The sequence below is a fragment of the Myxine glutinosa genome, chromosome 3, assembly GCF_964187855.1.
Source record: "Myxine glutinosa chromosome 3, kmMyxGlut1.1, whole genome shotgun sequence".
Classification (NCBI taxonomy): Eukaryota; Metazoa; Chordata; class Myxini; order Myxiniformes; family Myxinidae; genus Myxine; species Myxine glutinosa.
In genome coordinates, this window is record NC_136263.1 from 172644373 (window position 1) to 172671419 (window position 27047).

At 44.7% G+C, this 27047-nt stretch overlaps 1 protein-coding gene across 1 annotated transcript; it reads right to left on the reverse strand.

The window, feature by feature from the left end:
• Window positions 1-1897: 1897 nt before the first annotated feature.
• On the reverse strand, window positions 1898-26495 carry LOC137424125 (protein FAM200C-like). Its single transcript, XM_068111592.2, has 2 exons — window positions 26316-26495; window positions 1898-3667 (listed from the first exon to the last, which is right to left on the reverse strand). Exons 1-2 carry the CDS (start codon window positions 26493-26495, stop codon window positions 1898-1900), a joined length of 1950 nt encoding a protein of 649 aa, XP_067967693.2.
• Between the last annotated feature and the right edge of the window lie 552 nt (window positions 26496-27047).

Below are 27047 nucleotides of genomic sequence, written 5' to 3' on the forward strand. Positions count from 1 at the left end.
TACAGAGCCCATACAGCTGCCGACATAGTCTTGTCTACGATTAATGATATTTTTAACAATACTTTGTTTTAGGAGATTTAACTGTAATATTGAAATAGCTTTCATCTTGTGGCTTTATAGACATAAATTTCAAAGAACATTTATAATAACAATTTGTTTTTCAATTATGACACATTTAAAGTAAGGAAGAGTTTGGGGAAAAATATACAGCCGAGTGTGCCATAGGCAATGGCAATTACAGCAAATGCCTGAATCGTAACTAAAAACTTCCCTTGGGTGCTGTAATAAGCTGGGATAAATGCCAGGCCCACCATGAAGGCAAAAATGATTCCAAAAGAGAGAAACTTCAGCTCGCTGTTCTGTGAAGTTGAATCACCTGCTTTAATTGCAAGACAGAGGCACACTCCTGCCAAAATCCCTAAATAAGTCAATGCACAGATGGTCCAGATTGATGTTCCAGAACATTCCAACACAATTATTCTCACTTGTGCTTCTAAGTTCATAAAAACATGAGGTTTATCAAAAATCACCAAAACGGAACACAGTGAGATCTGGGGTAATATAAAGTGACCTGTAAAGTTGTGTGGCTGAAAACACAGAAACCTGAATAACGGGTCACCTGCAGATAAAAGAATGAAAATATCACACGCAATTCATTAAATTCATTTGCAATCTCAAGTGCAGGTTTTGTGAGAAAAGTGGAGTTGTATCAATTGAACTCGCATAAAATATTATGGAAACCGATACCCAGTACCCCCATTGTCAATACAGTAGGATCCTGACACATTCATCTGGGAAACGTTCCTGAAAACCACCGCGAATATTAAATCTGTGAATGTGGCATTATTTTAATGGGGAAAAGGGGGATAGGTTCACTGCGGTTTGTGATTCATGAGGGAAATTTTTTTGAAGTTTAAGAACATGAATGCATATAATTGCAGTTTCATTAAAAATGCTTACAAAAAAAACAGTCGGTCCAGGTAACAATTTTTATTTACTTTTGGTTTGATGATGATGATGATTACTTAGAATCTAGTGAACTCCTCTGAGGAGGATGCAGTTGATGGTGCTGATGTTGAGGTGGAGGGACAGGAGTGAAAATAATGGATGAGCGACAGCTGTTTTTCTGAGTGCTGCAGGTTTCTGTGCAGCTCCTTGTACATCAGCAAAACATCATGCAGCATCTTCTTAAATCAGAGGTATCGCTCCATCACTGGGTCGGCATCTTGCAACCTGTCAGCAACTGCCATCATACATCCGTCCGCACCTCAGCCAGGAACTTGACGGTTAACTTGGGCCTCGCCTCCTTTTCGTTGACCTACTCCATGCCGAAACCTTGATGATACCCTCCAACTTCTCCTCAGTCAGCTCCTCCCCATGCGAGGCATTGAGCTCCTCCAATTCTTCAGGCTCCATATCGTTGAAGCGTTCTCCTCCCATCTTCCTTGCCAACCCGGCAATTTTCCACCTCTCCTAGGTGTTGTTGTAAAAGTGTTGGAAGTCTGATGGCCTGTGGCCATCGATTCTGTCAGCAAGCATTGATGATGGGGGCTTTGACTTTGTCCAGCGAGTGTTTGATGGTGCTGATGCAGTCGGCTATGTTGAAGTCCTTCCAACATTCCCCGGCGGTAAGTTTGGGGTCTGTTTCCATAGCCTCCAGGATATGACAGAAGATGTTGTGGGTGTAATATGTCCTGAAGGTGGCCATTACCCCTTGGTTGAATGGTTGGATTAGAGCAGCGTTTCTCAACCTTTGATGGCCCATGGCCCCCCTACCGAGTTGCTTAACATTCGTGGCCCCCTGCCCTTCAATAAAAGATGCAGATTTCGTTTTATGAAATTTATTTACTCAGTCTTAAAAGATAAATCAAAGTAAACATTTTTCTAAGCAATACAATCAATGAGGCACTTGCTGTTGGGCTTGTCTGACAAGGCCTCTTATGTCCGGCTCCGTCTTGGACACAGCAAGGCGAATATCGTTCCCAACGTCAAGACGGTTTCTGGACTTCGTTTTAATGGTCGCAAGGTCAGAAAATCCAGATTCGCAAAGATATGTTGTGGCGAATTGAATGAGCATTACGGATGCCTTCTTGCTGAGTAGTGGATACGCATCCTGAACAGACAACCAGAAGGTGGAGAGGTCTTCTTTGTTACTGAAGACCAGCTTCATTGCTTTTGAAACCTTCAACTCTGCCAGCTCCTCTGCTTCGTCTTCAGTAGGTTCAATTTTGGCGTTGAACGGGTCTTTGTGCCACGGAACATCCAACGGTGCATCGTCGAAATACGATTTGAACTCAGCGGAGAGATTGTCGAGATGTCTAGTGATGCAATCTTTGATGCCGACGGGAAGCTCAATCCTCTGCGTCTGCAGGTGCTCGTCCAAGAAAGGAAACGAGGCAGTGGACCCGGCCTTGATTCGTGCCTGCCAGACTTCCATTCTAGCAGACAGTCCGGCAAGCTTGTCTTGAACGTCACTGACTGTCACATCACGGCCTTGCAAGGACTGGTTCATTTCGTTGAGTTGGCCGAATATATCGGCCAGGTAGGCGAGCATCATGACGAACTCTTCATTGTCGAAGTGGACATGGAGGTTGTTTTCGTTGTCTCGCAGGAAGATTTCCACCTCAACCCGGAGTTCATACAGCCGAGAGAGGCATTTCCCCCTCGATAGCCAACGGACTTTGGTGTGGAACAGAAGTCCAACATGTTCCGCTCCCATTTCGTTGGCCAGTAGTTGGAAGAGCCGATGATTTTTGGCCTTCGCGCGAATGAAGTTGATCACTTTGACCGCGACGTCCATGACTTCCAGCAAACGAGGCGGAAGAGTCTTTGACGCAAGAGCGTATCGGTGTAGCGAACAGTGGGAGGACGTCACATGGGGCCATTCGTTCTTCACAAGCGTGACGAACCCTCCTCTGATGCCGACCATCGCTGGGGCACCATCAGTACAAATGTGCTTGAAATTCTGCCAACCGAGTCCGTTAGCTTCAAAAAAAGAGTCCACAATAGCTTTGATATCTGCCGCTGTCGTTGTGGTTGGTAGGGTATTGCAGAACAAGAACTCTTCCTTCATCTTTCCCTTTCTCTCGTAGCGAGCGAAGGCGATCAACTGGCTCTCCAGGGCGGTGTCGGTAGACTCGTCTAATTGAAGGCTAGCCTGGAGCGTGCTTTGTTTGATTTTGGAGCAAACTTGACGGCACACATCAGCAGCCATGTCGTCAATCCGTCGTCGGATCGTGTCATTAGAGAGCGAAACTTGCTGGATCTTCTTTTTCGCCTCTGGTCCGATCATCAATTCCACCATTTTCTCTGTACATGGCTTGATAAGGTCCTCAGCAATAGTGTGCGGCTTCTTGCACTTCGCAATTCGGTATGCCACTTCGTAGCTGGATTGAAGAGCAGGTTTTTCTTCTGGCCGGAATCCAAATTTGGGAAGTGTCGCTTCACGGTCATATCGTGATCGTTTCGCAGACAGAGCGTCGATATTATCTTCCTTCCTTCCGGGATGCATCTTGTCGCGATGGTTTGAAAGTTTGGAAGGACGTAGTGACGCATTTGACATCACGACCGAGCAGTGCAGACATTGCGCGCAGTCCACGCCATCTCGACTGACATTCGTGAATCCAAACTTGACATAGCTGTCATTCCATTTTCGAGCCTTCGACATCTGAGACAAAAATTGCAAATACGAATTAATTACTTTTGTAACGGTAATACAGTAAGGTTGAAAATTAGGTTTAGAAAAGTGCTCTGGAGGGAAGGAGAAGAAAGGAAGTAGAGATGTAAAGAAGCAGAAAGAGATGGAGAGAAACTCATCTACCCTTTTTTAGAGAAGGTTAAACTCATCTACCCTTTTTACTTTGACACTATGACCGGAGACTCGTCACCTTAATTGTACATTACAAGCTTCTGCATTCTGAATCGCAGTTTTTCGGCGTCCGCTCGTGGCCCCCCGGTCGAAGGGGGGCCACGGGCCCCCGGTTGAGAAACGCTGGATTAGAGAGATGGTGTTGGGTGGCAGGAAGATCACCTCAACATTGCGATGGGCCACCTTCAGCTCCTTGGGGTGGCCTCATTCAGTGTCCACTAGTCGGATGACCTTGAAGAGGTTCCTTTCTGCCAGGTACCTCCACTTGAGGGACCAAACAGTTATGAAACTGATCCATGAATATGGTTGCTGTTATCCACGCCTTTTTGTTCACTCTCCAAAAGACGGGCAGTGTGTTCTTAGTTTTGCCCTTGAGAGCACATGGGTTCAGGGCATGGAACAGCATCATCGACTTTGACATGCAGTCCCCTTTGGTATTGATGCAGAGGAGAACAGATACCCAGTCCTTTGCAGACTTGAATATTCATACTAGCCTCTCGCATCGAGATGAAAGTTATTTTGGCCATTTTCTTCCAGAACAGGCCAGTCTTGTCAGCACTGAAGATCTGTTCTGGCATATACCCCTTCACAATCGGTTGTGAGAGTTGAGTGGGTAAATTAGGTGCTCCGCCTCATGGTCTGTGGAGTCGGGCTCGCCTGTGAGTTTAACATTGTGGATGTTTGAACCACTTCGTGAACCAGTCGAACCATCCCCTGCTAGCTTTGAAGGGACTGGGCCACTCTTACCCGCATCGCTCTTACCCGCATCGCTCTTACCCGCATCACTCGTGCTCGGAGCAACACCCACACTAACCAGATTATCATAGATGCGCTTTGCCTTTTCACGATTGGTAGGCCCATTCAACAGCACCTTTTTTTTGTGCATTGTCCCCAAGCAATACATTCAATGCCTTCTCAAATTTTTGATCGGGACGTCTCTGACCTGCGTAACAACTTTGGCCCTGGGTACTGCACATTTCTTGACACTTTAACGAATTGCCTTCTCATTTTTACCCTCGCCTGAGTAGAGGGTATTGCATTTGAGTCCGTTTGTCTGTTTGTTTGTTTGTCCGCACAGAATAAATATGATTTTCTCATAAACCGTTGGTCTGATCGACAGGAAATTTTCACCATAGGTGCAACTCCACCTGCAGAATTTTTTAAATGATAATTATGACGTTATAGGTCATGTGGTTTGGCCGCCATCTTGGAATTACCGAAAAACGTTGCACCTCTATATCTCGGAAAGCGCTGCATAGAAAAGATTGAGACATGGCTCATTGTAAAGAACGCTCCATGGGGAATAAAATATGTTGATGATGTCATAGGTGCCTCCATTATGACATCATAGTTTGACAAGTACAAAACTTCATCAGATCAAGATGAAATTTGTTGAGCGGCATGTAGGTATAAATTGGTAGAGAAAAGAAAAAATGATGACGTCATCGGTCACGTGGTTCTGCTGCCATATTTGTTTTGACAGCCTTAAAAACAACTGAAAATACATCCTGGCGAGGGTTTGCAATCTCTGCTCTTTTTTTCTTTATGTATCAGACAGTGAACTCATTAATAAAATAATGTTTGCCCACAGAGGATACAATCTCACCACTTTGTACAATCTCAAGCAGCTCCACTTTCTAGCTAAAGCTCATCCCTTTTTTCTGCCTCTTGTGATCAGACACATCTCCTGCACTGCTAGTATGTTTAAATTCCCTTTTTAAGACCATTTCGCTGCGAGAGCAGGGGATTTTTTTTTATGGCCGGATGCCCTTCCTGACGCCAACCCGTTAGTCGCCTCTTACAACATGCAGTGTTGGGTGTACCTATTCTAAACAGGGGCACACACACCGGCACATTCATCCCAGCAAGCTGGTACTCAATTTGCCAACCTCAGAAGGATGACAGGGTGAGTCAACGCCCCCTGGCGTTAATTAAACAATGGACCGGGATTCGAACCCAGGATCCCAAGCCAGCACCCTAACCGCTAAGCCAACACCAGGCTCACTACTAGTATGTTTAGGCCCCATGATTGTGGGGTATTGTTGTGACCATTATTTGTAGGGGATGGTCCATTGTTTAAAGGGGATGGTTTATGCCCGCAAAAAAGTGAATATCCAGAGCATAGTGGCTGCAGATGAAGAAGTAGGTCACATTTTAAAACCGTGAATAGGCAGGTTCCGCAAATGGTGAATCCATGAATGTCTGGGTTTTACGGTACAGCAATTTCAAAACGATGCAATCTACCACAAAACGTGTGGCATGCACACAAGCCGCAGGAATCTGAAGAGTTTGGGCCAAAATAAAATGTATTAGGTGCCCAGGATAAGGATTGTTGCTTGAAATGGCTCACCAAGCTTCTGAAAGATATGTGGAAAAATACGTGAGAGAAAGTGTTGTGCATCTGTATAACAAAAGACTTGGATAACTTTCTCAGAGCATGGAACAGGCACTTGCTCATACTGAGAACTCCCAACCATGTGGTTCTGTGCAAGGCCCGAGTGGAGGGACGCATGTAAAACAACTCGCCAACTGATCCCTACCAGTGAATGGACTGTGTATATGTATTAGGTTCTTCTGGACACCAATGGGAAGGACATACCTGGAGCTTGTGCATTTATAGGGTAAGTTTATTTACTATTATTCATGTTGGGAGGGGCAGGGCTCTACGCAAGTTGTGAGTCCCATTATTATAAATGTATTATTTCTTTGGTTCCATTTATTGATTTTGATTTGATTTGGTTTTGGTTTTGATTTGGTTTTGGCTGGCAAGGGCCACAAGATAAATTAATGTAGATTTTTGCATCTATTGGTAAAAGTTGAACCATATGTGTATGTGTGCATTGTGTTATACGCTAGAATGTTATACGCTGTGTGCACAGTCGACGCTAGAATGTACTAACAGTAGTGCCAGGATTACAGTGGCACCTAGGTGCCAGGCCCACAATCAGAAGGGGCCCATATATATGTTTGACCACATGTATATATATATATATGGGAGTGTACGCTGGATCAGCACGTCGCTGTGTCCTTGGACGACTCCTCAGCACCATCCTGACACACACCACTGTGTGTGCTACAGAATGATGTGGTTTTATGGCGGCCGGAGCCACCAACCTACTTGAGAGAGGACTTACCCTGGTACTCAATTTGCCAACCCCGGAAGGATGACAGGCGGAGTCAACCCCACCTGGTATTAATTCAACGACGATATATATATTTAAGTGTTCACTTTGCAATATGTTTTAATGAAGAATATGTATAGAATTTAATGCAAGAATATGTATAGAACTTAGTGGCATCAGCAAATGACAGGCTGTTTTTATCCACTGTTTTATTTATATATTTAACTTCACCACTGAAGGGGGATGGAGGTTATGTTTTCACCAGTTTGTTTGTCTGTCTGTCTGTTTGTCTGTGATCAGGATATCTCAAAAAGTTGTGGACGGAATCGGACGAAATTTGGTGGAGGTTGGGTATAGGACAAGGACGAAATGATTCGATTTTAGTGAGGATCTGGATCTGGATCCGTGAATTTAAAATAATTTAAGTGATTCTTCACCGTTGAGATGGGGCCAAAGACGATATATAGCATATTTGAAAAAGTTGTGGATCGATTATGACAAAACTAGGTGAATTTGAGTTGGTTGGGTGATGAGAACAAGCTGATTCGATTTTAGTTCAAGTCCAGCCTATCAGTGGGATACAAAACGTAACCTGTTCATCCTGGAGGAGGTATGCGCTCTACCAAGTGCCATTCTACTTTGTTCTGTTTTGCCAAGTGTCCCTCTGAGTGATTTATAACCCACGTGTGCGATGCGAAAAGCGGGGTTAGGCAATCGATCGCATACGTACGTGCGTATGTGTCTGCATTTTCTTAAGAGAGTACATTGAAAACCATTCAACGGAGGAAATTGAAACTTTACGACAAGTTACATGACTGATATAGCACAATTACTTGGATGATTCCCTCCTCCTCAAAACTTACATGGTGAATTAAACAAAGCTTAATATCCAGAGATAAAAAAAAACAAGAGTTGGCTCGCACCAAGTCCTTCTCAAGACTGTGTGGGGTAAGTAGTCTATGAATACCTCGTATATGAATGGAGAAAGCAGATGCAAATGCAATAGCTGAACTTTGCACAATTCAATAACAAACCCTCATTTGAACTTCTCCTGTTCTTAGAGACCTTGCAAGTTGGTGATCTTTGGGACAGTCATAGCAAGCAGACAGACCACGCCAAGCGTGAGGAAAGTTATCGTGAGCGCCATCCGCACCTGGCACACCAAGTCTGTTGGTTTTCCGAGAAATAAAATACTTGCACTGAAACATCCCATTAGAGCAACAAGCAATGTGATGTTCAACGGAATGTTTTTCATCTCTTTTTTCAAGAACTTTTGATGGCCAAACACGAGTGACATTATCAGTATAGTTATCACTACACTGAGAAAAATAATGGCCAAGAGAGCAAGACCCAGTGGGTCGGAAAATGATAAGTACTCTGTTAACATCGGCACACAGCCACTCCGCTGCTCATTTGACCACATGTAGATCGGGCAAGGATGACAATCTTGAGAATCTGTTGAAATAATTTAAAAACGCAAGTGTAGAGATTGAGATACGATATGGTGAACAATAAACTATTCAGTATATACATTGTCAAGCAAGATGTACAGTGCTTTCAGAAAGTATTCACACCCCTTGGCCTTTTCACATTTTGTTGTTGCAGCCAAAATGTTAAATTGAGATTTTTTGTCTCTGATCTACACATAATACACCATAATGTCAGTGGATATGTATTTATTTATTTATTTATTGCAAAATAATGAAAAAATAAAATGCAGAAATATCTAATTAACATAAGTAATTTACCTCCTAGGTCAAACACTTCGTATAAGTGCCTTTGGCAGCAATTACAGCTTCAAGTCTTGGGTATGTCTGTATCAGCTTTGCACATCTGTATTAGGGAAGTTTCTCCTATTATTCCTTGTGGATTTGCTCAAGCTCTGTCAAGTTTTATGGGGAGCAGTGGTGAACAGCAATCTTCCAGACTTTCCACAGATTCTCAATAAAATTCAAGTCTGGGCTTTGGCTGGGCCACTCAAGGACTTTCATGTTCTTGTTATGAAGCCCTTCCAGTGTTGCTTTGGCTGTATACTTGGGTCGTTGTCCTGTTGGAACGTAAATCCTCACCGCAGTCTAAGGTCTTTTGAAGTCTGAAGCAGGTTATCCTCAATGATTTGCCTGTACTTGGCTCCATTCATTGTTCCCTCTATCCTTGCAAGTCTCCCATTCCCTGCCGATGAAAACCATCCCCATAGCATGATGCGACTGCCACCACCATGTTTCACAGTAGGGATGATGATAGATGTGTGATGAGCTGTGCTCACTTTCCGCCAGATATTGCACTTTGCATTCAGGCCAGAGAGTTCAATTTTCATCTCATCAGACCACAGAATATTTTGCCTCGTGCTCAGAGTCTTTATGTGCCTTTTGCAAACTCCTAGTGGGGCGGCTTAGCCCAAATATTCAAAAGAATTGTGCATTTTGTGATACAAGCACCAAATTTGGCACAAATGTACATTAATATGTTGCGAACATTTTCAGATATTGGGCCACTTGAAATTCCGTAATTTTTTTTCTTCAAATTTTTTCAAATTTCGTAATTTCAAATTTTTCGGGTGACACCGTCACAATTTCGGTCTTCGAGGCCGGCCGATAGGCAAAGTGTGACCGGAAGGGACGAGGTTCTCCTGACCACGTGGCCCTCGATCTGGGAAGCGAGAGGCGTTCCATTAGTGGACGCGCCCCTCACGCCCGACTTTTGGGCGGCCCCGGCAGGCCGTTTGTTTTGACGTTCCGTGACAGGCCCCGCACCCCCACCTCCGGGCCGACCGGAAGCTTGTGCTGAGTACATCATACCTGAACAACTCAGTGAGGCAGAACACAGCAGTGCACACCAGGGTGACCCCTTCAGTGCATAAACCAATTAACCTGTCCACTGCAGGGCATATAGAAATGAAGTTATTTTCTGCATATAATAATAATATAAGTTCAGTTCTATATAACAATTTCTGTTATCACCACTACCACTACAACTACCACTACTACAAGCTTTGTCTGGAATTTTGTGGACTAACAGACAAACAGACATACAGACAAGCTGGGATCAAAACATTACCTCCTTCCACCATTGAGTGTAGAGGTAAACATCATGGAAATTATATCGTGCCCTAGATTTAATTCATGCTTACCCGTGTATTTGCTTCACTGGTTCACAAGGTCTTTTGCATACATGTAATTCAGACTCTCGTCTTCATTGCTGACCACACAATGTTCGCAACATATTAATGTACATTTGTGCCAAATTTGGTGCTTGTATCACAAAATGCACAATTCTTTTGAATATTTGGGCTAAGCCGCCCCACTATATCGGCCGGCCTCGAAGACTGAAATTGTGACGGTGTCACCCGAAAAATTTGAAATTACGAAATTTGAAAAAATTTGAAAAAAAAAATTACGGAATTTCAAGTGGCCCAATATCTGAAAATGTTCGCAACATATTAATGTACATTTGTGCCAAATTTGGTGCTTGTATCACAAAATGCACAACAGGTTTGCTATACTGCTACACTATCCAGTCATGCTGTCATGTGCCTTTTTTTTTTAGGAGTGGCTTCCGTGTGGCCACTCTCCCATAAAGCCTAGTTTTTGTGAAGTTCTGTAGAGACTGTTATCCTTCTGACACGTTCTCCCATCTCATCCAAGGAACTCTGTGTTTCTATCAGAGTGGTCATTGGGTTCTTGGTCACCTCCCTGTCCAAAGCCCTTCTTGCCCGGTTGCTCAATTTGGTCGGACAGCCAGCTCTAGGAGGAGTCTGGGTTGTTCCATATTCTTTCTATTTCCTGATGATGGATCTCACTATGCTCTTGGGAACTTTCAACACTGTTAGAAATTGTTTCCCAGATCTATGCCTCCTCACAATTATATAACGGAGTTCTACGGACAGTTCCTTGGACTTCATGGTAGAGTTGCTGCTCTGACATGCACTGAGCCTTGTATAGAAAGGTGTCTTTCTTTCTAAATAATGTGCATTCAATTGAATTGGCCACAGGTGGACTCCAATCAAGTTGTAGAGACATCTCAAGATTGATCAATGGAAATTGGATGCACCGGAGCTAAATTTGGAGTGTCATAGCAAAAGGGTTGAATACCAGTTGAATCAAGACACTAGCTTTTCATTTGTAATTATTTTGTAAAAAATTTAAAAAATAAATTTCGACTTTGTTATTATGGGTTATTTTGTTTGATTAACGACAAAAAAATTATATTTAATCTATTTTAAATTCAGGCTGTAACACAACAAAATTTGAAAAGTCAATGGGTGTGAATACTTTCTGAAGGCACTGTATATAATTAAATTGTTTCTGGCTTCTTCCAGAACTGTTTTGTGTATCACAGACAGGTTAGTGTGTGACAGGCATTTCCTGTTTGTCAGGATGCAGCAATAAATGGTGTGGCACTTACTTCGTGGTACTCACGCCAGTGATGGGGTCTCATATTGACTTGATTTGATTTGGGAATCACTCCATGGGAATGTCTTGTAGGGTTTGACCAGTTTACTCTGGGGAGGAGGTTCTGCCCCTTGCTCACTGGTGGCATGGAGACCTATTGAGGAGTGATCCAATTGTATGACCCTTCGGGGTTAGGATATGTGTATTTGATGGACCATATGCTTCAGTCTTTGGGCTTTGGCCATTTTTGTCAAATTTCTACTGTTTATTTTACTGTGTATGTGTTTACTGTGTGTTTCTCGTTAGATCTTGTTTTGTAAATCGTGCAAAGAGTTGTTCGTGTTCGCGCCGCGGTTGGGGCCTATCCCTTGAGGCTTCCCGTCGTCTCGTCAGTCTTTTGTTTATTTATGTTCGTTCTTTTGCTGTATTGCCTTCTTCTTTGTTTTTCCTTTCATCCCCTACTTTCCCTGAACACCTTATCCTTTCTTTAAAATCTTAAATCCCCCAAAAAAATTCCTAATAATAAATTCCTAGTTGTGTTACTTTGCTTTATACCGTGTACCCCTCCTGCCTCCCCCCCCCCTGCCCTCTCCCTTCCACAGATCTACCGATGTCCCTGTTATCTACTGTTGTTGTGCTTGTATGCTCTCCTCTCTCTCTTGTCTCCCGCTCCCTGTATTGCATGTTTTATGTGTCTGTGTATGTTTCCATTATTAATGTGTTAGCTTTTACATGAGCTTCGACTCTGTATACAAAAAAATAAAAAGTACCTGATATATTTGAAAACATTCCGTCAGAGCAGGGTAAGCAGTCAAAACAGCACACTGGCTCTCCTGCACGTGAAATCCTGCGAGTTCCCGATACACAAGGAACACTGCACATAGACAGAGGTACCTGAAAATAGACAATTTTTTTGTGTGTGAAATATCCTACTGCTTACAGAAAGAAAGTGATAAAAAAACCAACAACCATATGGAATGGAAGCGGTGGAATTGGAACATACATCCGAACAACATCACAATTTATTTTGTAAAAAAACATCTAGGCTTGTGGAGGAGCACCTTTCCCTACCGACAGCATCTCTCCTCTGTTCCTAACTATGTGGACCTCAAACATCCGAGGCTTCCACTTCAATCTGAGAGATCTCTTAGTTACTGTTGATAAACCGGACATCATCTGTTTAACAGAAACCTTACTGCTGCAGGACATTCCCAGGAGTGAATCCGGGGGGGGGGGGCGGTTCCCTGGGTGCACGTGACCCCCCCCCCCGCCCCACCATCAATCCCCACCTCACCCTCCCACCCCACCTCACCATTTTACTTCCACCATCTGAAATGGACGGACGTAATGTTTTCAACCATGTCAGTTTGTTTGTGTGCAGGATATCTCATAAAGTTATTGATGGATTTGGATTAAATTTGGTGGAGGGGATGTGTGTGCCAAAGCAGAATTGATTCGATTTTGGTGAAGATCCGAATCTGGATCCGGATACGAGAATTTTTAAAGCGATTCTTCACTATGGAGTGCCATCTGGCAAAAACTATACAGAGCAAGATATTTCAAAGAGTTATGGATGGATTCGGTCTAAACTGGGTGGAGAGGTTGTGTGTGTGACAAGGACAAAGTGATTCAATTCTGGTGAAGATACGAATCCAGACACAGATATGAAGATTTTTTTAAAATTTTAAAGTGATTCTTCAAAATTGAGAGATGGGGCCAAAAATGATATAAATCATGATATTTCAAATAGTTGTGGGTGACTTGTGACAAAACTTGGTGAATTAGGTGGTTAGGTGAGAAGAAGAGGCGGATTAGCTTTTGGTTAAGGCCGAATCCAGATCCGGCCTGTCAGTGGTAAAGAAAACATAGACTGTTCAGCTTGGTGGAGGTATGCTCTCTACCGGGTCACGTTCTCGTCTGCCCTGTGATTGTCCTGCGAGCTATCATTGGACAATTGACAATCGTTTATTATGACGATCTGATGATCCGTAATGGCGAGTTTAGTTTTAGTGCTCGGGTTCTTTTCGCCGCATTTTGTGCATGTCCGCTCAATGTTTTTGTTGATATGTATCGGAAACATTTTGTGTATTTACATCGTTGTTGTAAATACATTGACTTGAATACGGGTTTGGGTAGATTTTGTGATCAGTGAACATATCTTATCCTCAAGTGAACCCCCTAAAAATTTTCTGGATCCACCCCTGATTCCTGATACATTAGTGGCTCTTCCTCTGTTTTGTCTCCACCAGTTTGATAGGCCTGAACCCTGTCCTGATGGTGAAGTTGCAACTTACATCAAGAACTCTATTTCTTAGTGTCCGTGTACTGCTCCTACACCTCTCAACCCACAGGAGCACCTTTGACTGCCACTTCACATCCGCTCCCACCTCATGTGTGTCTGTGTCGTGCCATCCACAAAGCAGTAACGACTACATTTACATCTCTCCCTCAAACAACATGGACCAACTTTTAACCATTCAACCCAACTCTCTCTTCCACATACGTGGTGATTCATTTCTCACCATGCAAATTAGCAGGGTGTTGACACCTCTCTCAACATCCATGGCATTTCTGCAAAGGACTTATGTGACTCCATGGGGCTGACTATTTTCTGACCCAGATTTCTCCCAATGGCAAATCCTCCTTTCTGGACTTGATGATGACAAATATTCATACTAACGTCTCATGCTCTTCATCTGCTCCAATTGGTCCATCTAATCATGTGTTTGAGAGAGTCAGCATCTTTCTGGGAATGATCTGAGAGCCATCTCAGTGCCGGCGAGTCTGGCAGTTCACACAGGCACGCAGGGCTGCATGCCGCCATTTCACTTCAAGACTGGTCTCCTATATCTGCCGCTCCAGAATTATTCCACAAAAAATGTGCTCTTTCTTATGCAAAGTTTCATCCCATATCGATTTCGGTTATCGTACCCTTCCTCCCGCCCTTTGTACATTGAATCCTGTGGTGAGGCAGTTGCCTTGTAACAACTTGCCTTGTATACCTGGAAGGGAAATCTGACCGAAGGCAACATTAGATCATTCCACAAAGCCCCCAACCAGTGTGTGCCCACTCTCAGGAGAGCCAGAAAATATCTGGCCAACCTCAAGATGAAACTTTCAATCTTGTCTCCTTCCTCTAAATCCCGTCGCATTGTTAAGTCTGTCTCTGGCGCATGCTCGCCCTCCATTCCTTCCCTCACTTAAATTGGCACCATAGCCGATTCCGCTTAGGAGAAGGCCGAATGCCACAATACTGTATTTGCTTCCAAATTTGTTTCCCCCACCCCTCCCTCTCTGTACCTACCCTACCCACCCACACTCGACTGCTCCTCGGCTCTGTCCTTTGCACCCAAGAAAGTGAAGAAGTTTCTGGCAACCTTTGACTCAGGTTTTGTAACTTGACTCGATGGTATCTGCTCTGCTGCTCTTAAACATCCCCTTTCAGCACAATTCATCCTATAATTTACCCAAGGTCATCTTCCATGGGCTTGGATATCGGCCAACATCACTGCATTACATAAACTAGCGTGACTCGGCGCACTGCACGCGCCTCACCACACTTTTTTTCAGAGGGGTAGGCATCTTTGACCATTTTGGTGTCTTTTCGGTCTTCATGGTGTTTTGGGTCTTCAGGACCATTTGGGTCTTCAGGGTATTTAGGATCCTCTGGGCCCTTAAGGGTATTTTGGGCCTTTGAGGTGTTTTGGGTCTTCTGGGTGTTTTGGGTCTTCTGGGTGTTTTGGGTCTTCTGGGTGTTTTGGGTCTTATGGGTGTTTTGGGTCTTATGGGTGTTTTGGGTCTTCGGGGTGTTTTGGGTCTACGGGGTGTTTTGGGTCTTCGGGGTGTTTTGGGTCTTCGAGGTGTTTTGGGTCTTCGGGGTATTCAGGGTCTTTTTGAGCCTCAGGGCCTTGAAGGGTATTTTGGGTCTTTGGGGTGTTTTGGGTCTTTGGGGGTTTTCAGGGTATTTTGGGTCTTCTGGGGTCTTGGTGGTCTGAAGGGTCTTGGGGGAATTAAAGTTTCGTCAAAAGTCTGAGGGGTCTCAGCAGTCTTAACGCAATTAATAGGGTGGTACTTTTATTTGAAGAAGAAGAAGACGTTTTTGTCGCATATAAACATACATAGCGACATACATAACCATATACGTTTGCTCTATTACAATAAGATAAGGTGCAAAAATTGAAAAACAAATATAGATCTATCAGATTACTTTCCATCCACTTCCAATCCAATCAGGATGGTTGCGGAATCCATCATCGCAGTTGACATGAAATCCTTCCTTTTTTCCAACGACCTGATCTCAGATCATCAAGTCGGATTCAGACCAGATCACACTACCTTGGAAATGTTGCTTCTGCTCTCCTACCAATGGGCCCTCAATATCAGACATCAGATCAGGGACTGTGGAGGGAAAACTACTTAAAAGAGACCACTTCACAAAGGTTCATTGAATCATCTCATTAAACTATTTATTTACAGAGCTTGGTACCAAGATGACTATCTATGTGCACATAGGAGAGACGGAGCATGATGCCATGTCTAGCATCCATCATAGTCCGCTCTGACCACTCGTCTTCCAGTGCAGTCTTATATCCAGTATCATGACTTCACAGGTAGGAGGGAAAAAGAACACGTCAGCCCATCCCCCAATAGGTGGGAGGGGACATGTCCATCCCCCTCGGATTGCAATTTACAAACAGTCTTTTCAAGTTACATTGCCTCCTACTGTGATGTAGATAACTGGGTCAATTACCTCTAAAGAGATAACAGAGCAGAAGAAGAAGAGCTCAATACCACCCACTGAGTTAATTTGACCTTTGGAAGAGTTACAATGAAACAGAGTTTGTTTAGCCAAGGGCAAGTAAGCATTTCAGATGCGCAGGGTATTGTGTCGATGGAGATTAGATCACCAAGCACAATGGAAATGTTAAACAGGTTTTGAAACACCCCCCCACCCCCCTTGGATGCTACAACAGCCTCCACTCTTCTGGGAAGGCTTTCCACTAGATGTTGGAACATTGCTGCGGAGATTTACTTCCATTCAGCCACAAGAACACAAGAACAAGAACATTCAGCCACAAGTGAGGGTGATTCGGCCTGGCTCGCATTCGGCGTTCCAATTCATCTCAAAGGTGTTCGATAGGGTTGATAGTCAGGTTCACTATGTCAATAAATTATATTTCGTTCAAAATCATGGTAGATTAGCAAACCTATACATTTTTGGAAAGGTTATAGCATAAGGAAACTAAAAATCAATGTTTACATTTGGAGAGATACCTGTATGGTGGCCATTTTGGATTTTCAAAATGGCCACTGTAAAATACATATTTTGTTCTATTTCTGCCTCTAATTACCCTAAAAACTTTTTAAAATATACTAAATCTATATTTTCAGGGACAAGGAATCCAATGAAAGTATCAAATTAGTGCTATGGGGAATGGTAAGACACGAATCAAAGGTTTTGAATTGCAAAATACTGTCTTTATATTCGCGATAAGTTGCATAATCAAATACATGTTATCATTTTGTACAGGCAGTTAATAACATCAAAATGTGTCACAATAATTCATATCACCAAACATACACAGGCAGTCAGCAAAATCATATATACACATGCAGTCAGTATAACTTCACATCTACACAGGCAGTCAATGACAAAATATACACAGGCACTCAATGGCATAAAACATACACGATTACAGAATATGCCATTTAGAGTTCGTCATCACTGTCCTGTTTGTCGTATCCGACAATATAGTCCGCATCGTTTTCACAGTCCGTTCCACACAAGCAAAGGTCGGTCAAATTGATTGGCAAATCGAATTGGTCGAATGGTCGATCGAATCGAATCGAATCAAATCGATTGAATTGGTCGAATGGTCGAATGGTCGATCGAAGCGATTGGTCGAATGGTCGAATTGGTCGAATGGAATTGGTCGATTGGTCGAATTGGTCGAATTGGTCGAATCGAATTGGTCGGAATTGGCAAATGTAAACATTGCTTTTCTGATTTTCCATGTAATAACGTTTCCAAAAATGTATAGGTTTGCTAATCTACCATGATTTTGAACGAAAAAACATAGTGAACCTGACTATGAGGTCAGGGCTCTGTGCAGGCCAGTCAAGTTCTTCCACACCGATCTCACCATATATATATATATATATATATATATATATATATATATATATATAAGTATATTTTAAAGGCAAAAAGTAACGAGATTTCCCTAAAGCATTACTCATCATGCATGTGAAATAATATGCAGTCGTGGCCAAAAATATTGGCACCATTGCACTTTTTTCAAAAAAATTAAATTTTCTTGAAAAATAAGGTGAAATTCACAAAAATATTTGGTCTCCACAAATTTTTATTTCACTGTTAATATTACAGAACCTTTGTTTTTGATTCAGAACTTAATATATCCTTTTAAATAAAAAAAATAGAAAGAAATGGCTTTGACAAAATTATTGACACCCGAGACTTAATATGTGGTAGCACGGCCTTTGGACAAAATAACTGCAGTCAAGCGCTTCCTATAGCCATGAATGAGCTTCCTGCCCCTCTCTACTGGCAGTTTGTCCCAATCTTCTTGTGCAAACTGCTCCAGTTCTCCCAGATTTGAAGGGTGCCTTCTCCCAACTGCTGTTTTCAGATCTCCCCAAAGGTGTTCAATGGGATTTAGATCTGGACTCATTGCTGGCCACTTCAGAACAGTCCAGCGTTTGTCTTGAACCATTCCTGGGTGCTTTTTGAGGTGTGTTTGGGGTCATTGTCCCGCTGCAATACCCATGACCTTCTCCGGAGACCCAGCTTTCTGACACTGGGTTGAACCTTGCGCTCCAAAATGCCTTGGTAATCTGATTTCATGATGCCATGCACACATTCAAGGCATCCAGTGCCAGAGGCAGCACAGCAACCCCAAAAGATCACTGAACCTCCTCCATGTTTGACTGTAGGGAAGGTGTTCTTTTCTTTTAAGGCTTCATTTTGTTTTCTGTAAACATAGAGATGATGTGCTTTTCCAAAAAGCCCTAATTCGGTCTCATTTGTCCAGAGGACATTCTCCCAGAGGGATTTTGTCTTGTTCAGGTGCATTTTGAAAAACTCCAGTCGGGTTTTCTCAGCAGTGGGGGTCCTTCCTCCTGGGTCTCCTACAATAGAACTCCCTTTCATTGAGTTGGCGACGGATGGTGTGAGTTGTGTCTGAAGGTAAGCTTGAAGCTGTTTGGCAATTGTTAGAGGTGCCTTCTCCACCATTCGAACAATTATTCGCTGCAATCTTTAATCAAGTCTTCTGTTGAGGCCACGTCCAGGGAGGTAGGCTACAGTGCCATGGGCCTTAAACTTCCTGATAACATTGTATATGGTGGACACAGGAACATCAAGGTCTCTGGAGATGGACTTGTGGCCTTGAGTTTGTCCATGCTTGACTACAATCCTGTGTCTGACCTTCTCAGACAACTCTCTGGTTTTCTTTCTTTTCTCCATGCTCATTGCAGTCCACACAGTGAAACAAAACAGCAGAATGATTCCTTTTATCGATTCAAACTGGTTGATTGAGCGATTTTTATATTCCAGGCACCTGCAACTCACCATAGGTGAGTTCAATTCCAAAGTGAAAGAGAATCTCCTGCTTGAAATCGAATTATTTCTAACAATTTCTAAAAGGTGCCAATAATATTGTCCAGGCCATTTTAGGATTTCTGTGTGGAATAAGTTAACATTTAGTAATTTTTTTTCAGCTTTTTTTGTTTTGTTCCACTGTAAACCAAACAAATACAAATGTGGATACCAAAATGTTTTTTTAATGTCAACAATTTTCTGGAAAAAAAATGGTGCATTATTTGTAAAAAGTGCAAGAGTGCCAATATTTTTGGCCACGACAGTAGATGAATTCAACATTGGAAAGACTTAATTCCAACACCATGTCTTGAAGCACAATATACAGTATATCTAACTAGATCACTCTTATTTATAAAGAAATATAATAATTACAGTACATAACCATTGCATAAGCTCCCCTGAACTTCATTCCAGGTGAGCTAAAAACCACACCAAATTGATTATCATTGTCTTGGTTCGTAAGGAACCAAGCAAGAGGTCGTCTAACATTGCCTATGCAGAAACCCAACAATACACTATTTCCTATCCTGATTTGGTGAGAAATTAAAAAAATTTGAGTCAGGATGCTGGTGATAACTCACCTTCCCTGTCCCGATCAGAATTTGTTCTGCTTATAATTTCCTCCACATGACGTCTCTCCAGATATATGTCGTGCATTAAATACAGTCCGACACCCCGCTTGCTGTCCAAACTCTTTATCTATATCTGAGATGGAGAGGACTGCTGTTCACCATAATTTAGATCACTCCCATCCAATCCATATCCATGATCTTTTCTATTTCTGTTAATTACGCTCGCCAAGCCCACCTCTTTCCAAGTTTCCAGTTTTTCCTTCATGAAAGTTTGCAGGTGTACCCATCCGGTGTACCCCCTGTTTCCTCTCCTCACCCTCATTCTTTCCCACCTGGAGAGATCCTGGAGAGATCTCGCGAGATCTTGGAGACGACGGCAGGGATTTTCGAAGCTCCACACGTTCTCCACGTTTTCAAAGTTAAGTCATTGTTCACAATTGTATTTTGTCGAAACTGTATTTATCGTTCGGTGTGTGAACCTATAGTGTGTCCCTTGGAAGTTTATCGGTGTTTATCTTCCATAAATTAATTGTTTCTGTTTGCCGCCGTGTTGCGGCCTTGCAGCCTCAGGCTTCCCCTGTCCCCCGTCGAAGTTTGTTTCTTCCTTCGCTGTTTTTGCTAGGTTTTTAGATTTCCCTTCCTCCCCCAAACTTCCCCGTACATCTACTCTTTGTCTCACGTTTTAACCCCCCCCCCCCCAAAACAAAAACAAAAACAAAAAACAAAAACAAAATTTATTTCCCATTCTCCACGTGTGAAGTTGTCCCATCCTGTGCTTCTGCCCAGGTGCGCTGTCTCGCCCGGCCCCCGTTATCTCTTTGCCTTCCACTTTTTCCCCTGTTCACGTGACTTGTGGTTGTCCCTCTCGGCTCCCTCTCCCCGTTGGTATTTTTGTGAATATAAGATTGTTCTTCACGGTTCTGTTTAAATATGTTTAAACTTTCCCCTGCAGAGTTTTCTTCAGTGGTTTATTACAACACGCTGTTTTTCTTCCTATTTAAAAGGCTTTATTCAATTTCCTCTCCAACTCATTCCATTTCAAAAAAAATTCAATCTCTTATAACTCTAAATCACTACATGCTCTAAATTCACATTCATTCCACCCCTCCGTCGATCTCAAACGGATCGCTAACTTGAAAATCACAATAAACCCAAATTGTTATAAATGTTCGTCTTTCAATAATCATCCACTTTCTAAACTACTCCCTTGCCCCTCCCCTCCAAATCTCCCCCTTGCCCCTCCCCTCCAAATCTCCCCCCTTGCCCCTCCCCTCCTAAACTCCCCCCTTGCCCCTCCCCTCCTAAACTCCCCCCTTGCCCCTCCCCTCCTAAACTCCCCCCTTGCCCCTCCCATTCAAAACTCCCCCCCAACCCCTCCCCTTAAAATCTCCCCCCCAACCAGCCCTCCCAAATTCTCCCCCCTCCCACCTCCTCCTCAAAGCTGCATCCTCCCCACTTCATCTCCCTTCCTATCTCATACCTCCACCTCCCCCAACCTTCTACTTGCCTCTGCCCCCCCTCAAACAGGCCTCACTGTGGCTCATCCCATCACCATCAAACCTTTCGTCCTCCTCATCCTTCCCTCTCTTGTAACTCTTCTGTAATCTCTGACACTATCAACTGCTCTCCCTACATCCCCCTCTCATCCTTCCTCTGACCCTACCCCTCCTCTCCCCTGGCCTGCACCAGATGCTCCCCCTCTCTCCTCATTACCAGTATGGACCTCAAACAGCCGGGGCCTTCGCTCAAACCTGATTTGTCTCTCAATTCAGGTTGCTTCTGACAATCCAGACTTGATCTGCTTAACAGAAACCTTCCTCCTTCAAGATTTGTTTTTTGTTTTTTTTGTATACTGAATCGAGGCTCGTGAAAGAGCTGACAACCGCGAGGGAAAGACAGCACAGGGGGACCGCGAGGGAAAGACAGCACAGGGGGACCGCGAGGGAAAGCAGCACAGGGGGACCGCGAGGGAAAGACAGCACAGGGGGACCGTGAGGGAAAGACAGCACAGGGGGACCGTGAGGGAAAGACAGCACAGGGGGACCACAAGGGAAAGACAGCACAGGGGGACCGCGAGGGAAAGACAGCACAGGGGGACCACGAGGGAAAGACAGCACAGGGGGACCGTGAGGGAAAGACAGCACAGGGGGACCACGAGGGAAAGACAGCACAGGGGGACCACGAGGGAAAGACAGCACAGGGGGACCGTGAGGGAAAGACAGCACAGGGGGGGACCGCGAGGGAAAGACAGCACAGGGGGACCGTGAGGGAAAGACAGCACAGGGGGACCACGAGGGAAAGACAGCACAGGGGGACCACGAGGGAAAGACAGCACAGGGGGACCACGAGGGAAAGACAGCACAGGGGGACCGCGAGGGAAAGACAGCACAGGGGGACCACGAGGGAAAGACAGCACAGGGGGACCGTGAGGGAAAGACAGCACAGGGGGACCACGAGGGAAAGACAGCACAGGGGGACCATGAGGGAAAGACCCCACAGGGGGACTGCGAGGGAAAGACAGCACAGGGGGACCACGAGGGAAAGACAGCATAGGGGGACCGCGAGGGAAAGACAGCACAGGGGGACCGCGAGGGAAAGACAGCACAGGGGGACCGCGAGGGAAAGACAGCACAGGGGGACCGTGAGGGAAAGACAGCACAGGGGGACCGCGAGGGAAAGACAGCACAGGGGGACCGCGAGGGAAAGACAGCACAGGGGGACCATGAGGGAAAGACCCCACAGGGGGACCGCGAGGGAAAGACAGCACAGGGGGACCGTGAGGGAAAGACAGCACAGGGGGACCGCGAGGGAAAAACAGCACAGGGGGACCATGAGGGAAAGACAGCACAGGGGGACCACGAGGGAAAGACAGCACAGGGGGACCTCGAGGGAAAGACAGCACAGGGGGACCATGAGGGAAAGACAGCACAGGGGGACCGCGAGGGAACGACAGCACAGGGGGACCACGAGGGAAAGACAGCACAGGGGGACCACGAGGGAAAGACAGCACAGGGGGACCGCGAGGGAAAGACAGCACAGGGGGACCACGAGGGAAAGACAGCACAGGGGGACCGTGAGGGAAAGACAGCACAGGGGGACCGTGAGGGAAAGACAGCACAGGGGACCATGAGGGAAAGACAGCACAGGGGGACCGCGAGGGAAAGACAGCACAGGGGGACCGTGAGGGAAAGACAGCACAGGGGGACCACGAGGGAAAGACAGCACAGGGGGACCACGAGGGAAAGACAGCACAGGGGGACCAAGAGGGAAAGACAGCACAGGGGGACCGCGAGGGAAAAGGAGTCTCTGATTGTCTCGATTGTCGGAAAAGATGCCTCTGATTCCTTAATATCTCTTCCTGGTTACTCCCTCCTCTGGTATGATAGACCTGAGCCTTGTCCTGGTGGTGGGGTTGCTATCTTTATCAAAAACTCTCTTCCTCACTCTCCTTGCACTGCCCTCTCTCCACCCCACCCCCAGGAGTACATCTGGCTACGGCTTCCTCTTTGCTCCCACCTTTTGTTCATATGTGTTCTGTTCCGTCCTCCAAACAGTGATGACTCCATTTACATTTCGCTGTCTGACAACATGGATCAACTTCTATCAACTCATCCAAACCCTCTCTTCCTCATATGTGGCGACTTCAACTGTCATCATGCCAGCTGGCTGGGTGTGGGTTCCTCTCTCACCAGCCATGGCACCTCAGCAAAGGACTTCTGTGACTCATTGGGACTGACACAATCTGTCAATTTCCTGACCCGGATCTCAGTCAATGCAGTATCTTCTCTTCTAGACTTGATTATGACAAACTTCCCTGCAAATGTCTGCTGCTCTTCTTCTGCTCCAATCGGTTCTTCTGATCATGTGCTTGTTAAAGTGGACATCTCTCTGGCCATACTCAGAGAACCTCCTCAGCGGCGACGCAGCTGGCATTTCACTCAGGCTGACTGGCACGGTCTGCAAGCAGCCATCAATCATCTGGACTGGTCTCCCATCTCATCTGCCTCTGACATCAATTCTTCCTGGCAATTCTTCCAAAGCAAACTGCTCTCTCATGCACAGATTTATCCCATCTCGTCTTCAGTTGCCTTACCCTTCCTCCCGTCCATGGTGCACTGAATCTTGTGGTGAGGCAGTTGCCCTGAAACAACTTGTCTTTGCCTCTTGGAAGAAAATCCAACTGTAGGCAATCTCAGTTCCTTCCACCAAGCTCGGAACAAGTGTGTGTCTACCCTCAGGAGTGCCAGGAAGCACTATCTCTCCACACTCAGGATTTAACTCTCAAACCTGTCTCCTTCCTCCAAATTCTGGTGGCGTCTGGTCAAATCCATTTCTGGTGTTTTTCCCCCTCCATCCCCTCCCTTACCTCAAATGGCTACACAGTTGACACCGCACGTGACAAAGCCGAATGCCTCAACTCTGTGTTTGCCTCAAAATCTTGTGTCCCAAACCCATCTCTCTCTGTTCCCACCTTTCCCAGTCGAACCCAACTGCTCCTGGACTCTGTGTACTTCTCTCCTGACAAGGTGGGGAAATTTTTGTCAAACCCCAACTCTGATTCTGCAACTGGACCAGATGGCATCAGCCCACGGGTCCTAAAATCCTGCTCTGCCGCTCTATCTCACCCTCTCTCTGTTCTTTTCACCCTCTCTTTTGCTCAAGGTCATCTGCCAGCATCTTGGTAATCAGCAAACATTACCGCTTTACACAAAAAAGGTGCAAAAACAGATCCTTGCAACTACAGACCAATCAGCCTGCTCCCAATTATCAGCAAAGTCATGGAATCCATCATTGCTTCGGATATCAAATCCTTCCTCTTCTCCAATGGCTTGATCTCTGATCATCAATTCGGATTCAGACCAGGTCATTCTACTCTGGACATGTTGCTTCTGCTGTCTCAACAATGGATCGAGGTCCTCAATGCCAAACAGGAAATCAGAGATGTTTCCCTTGACATATCACGTGCCTTCGATACGGTCTGGCACACAGCTATGCTCACCAAACACTCCTCCTATGGTATCCATGGAAATCTCCACTCATGGCTTGCGGACTTCCTCTCTGGTCATAGGCAAAGTGTGGCTCTGAATGGATTTCTCTCATCTCCCCTGCCTGTTCTGGCTGGAGTTCCCCAAGGTAGTGTTCTGGGCCCTGTCCTATTTCTGGTCTTCATCAATGATCTCTCCGACTCTCTGGAAAATCCTCTCTATCTCTTTGCTGATGACTCCACTATCTGCCGCTCCATTCCTCATCCCTCAGATCGGCAGTCTGCAGCCTCCTCACGCTCTGCAGACCTGGACAAAATCACAGACTGGTCAAGCAAGTGGAACATGTCTTTAAATCCTGACAAATCCCACACTCTTACTATGTCTCTCCGAAAAGACCGATTGGAAAACCCTCCCATCTACTTTCTCAACAATCCTCTCCAAGAAGTTCTGTCGCTCAAGCTTTTGGGTCTTACTATCTGCCATGATCTTTCTTGGGAAAACCACATTTCCAAGCTGGCCTCCAAAGCCAGTCGCCGACTGGGCATCCTCCGTCGTGCGAAGTCCTTGCTTGGCACACCTGAGCTCCTCACCACATACAAGGCTTTCATCCGCAGCTCAATGGAATACTGTTCTCCCCTCTGGGCCGGTGCTCCTGCCTCACACCCAGCTCGGCTTCACGCTGTTGAAACCAAAGCTTTCAGAATCATTGGTATCTCCTGCGATGAAGCTAACTCCGAGGGCCTTTCACTCACTCACCGCAGGCAGGTTGGTGGTCTTTCTGTCTTCTACCGACTCCTCCCCGCCCTTGCTCCCCCAGCTCTCTCTGTGCTCTGTCCCCCTAATATTCCTAGAGGTCGCACAAGATCTGCCAGCAACCCTCTTATGGTTAAACTGCCAAAATATAGGCTCTCTGCTCACCTTCACTCTTTCATTCCCCTTTTCTCCCGCCTCTGGAACAAACTCAGGCTTCCCCTGTCCCTTCAATCCCACTCCCTTCAATCCCACTCCTCCCTCCAGGTCTTTAAAACAGCTGTTCACCACCATCTCTTATCTTCCCCCATCCAAAACCTTGATCTTTTCTACCCCCGCTAATTTTCACCCCAGATCCACTTTTTTTTTGGAAATTCCAACTTCTTTCCTGGAAGTCCTTGCAGTGTTGATATGTTTGAAACCCCTACCACCTCCCCCCCAAGCCCTCCCCCTCCCACATTTCTCTCGGTGTCTTGCTCTCAAATGTTGTGTTTGTGTCCATCCCCCTCTCTCCCCATCTAGTGTTCCACTCCCCTTATTTTGTGTTTTATGTGTCGGTTTGAGTTTTTGTGTGATTAATGTTCGCTCTTTCACGAGCCTCGATCTTGTATACAAAAAAAAAAAAAAAAAATTGAAAAAAAAAAACCTCTTATATCTCCGTCTCCCTCCATTTTTTATTTTTTTATATATATATTTTTGTATACAAGATAGAGTCTCGTGTAATGCTGTTGTTGTTTCCTCCCTTTCCTAATTACCCCATGCACATCAAGCAATAGCGGGGCTAAGTAATTAGTTTACTTTGTTTGTATACCTGTCTGTCTACAAATATCAGTTCATGATCATCAAGGAACAATTTAATTTAAATTGAATGTTGTATTTTGAACACAAATCAGAACAAGAATCAGAAAACGAACCTGTAGTTTAGTAGTACTTTCGCTCTGTTTGAGCGGCCTCCACAAGCCTTCACTAATTGAATCAAAAAAAGAAGAAGAAAAAATGTGCTTACCTCTTGCCTCTTGTTGTTCCACCAAATAGCACTGTTTTTGACCAACAGACCTTGACCCTCAGAATCAAATGTTCCTACAACCTGGAAATGCATCTTCCCATCACTGTCCAACTTTGAATTCACTAGTTCATACTGAAAAGGGGGGTCTCCGTTCTCATCAAACTCTTGCACTTTCCCCATATTGTTTACAAATCGCACATTTTTTAGATATAATAGGAGCTACAAAGTGCATGAACAATGACATTGATTATGGTTTTATGAGATCACATTACCACCGATAAAATAACATGTCTTGCATTTATTTGCCACATCACTGCATTTTATAAAAACTAGAATGGCACTCTTTGACGCCACGACGTCTCTACCCACATTATTACATCAAACGTACTTCTACAAAGTTTGATTTAAATCTGTTCATCTGTTCTCAAGTATCACATTTTTATCTGACATGACCTCTGACCTTTGACCTTTGATGCCAAAATTTAATCAGTTTATCTTTGGCTTATAATATATACTTATACCAAGTTTGGTCAAGATCCCATCACAGGTTCACAAGTTAGCACGGTAACAGAATTTCTACCAAACAGGACCTCTGACCTTTCACCTCTTGACCCCATAATCGAATCGGTTCATCTTTGCATCATTATACATATTTCTACCGCGTTTTGACTTGGATCCCTTCAGCTGTTCTTAAGTTATTGCGGTAACGAAAACCTATCACGGACGGATGGG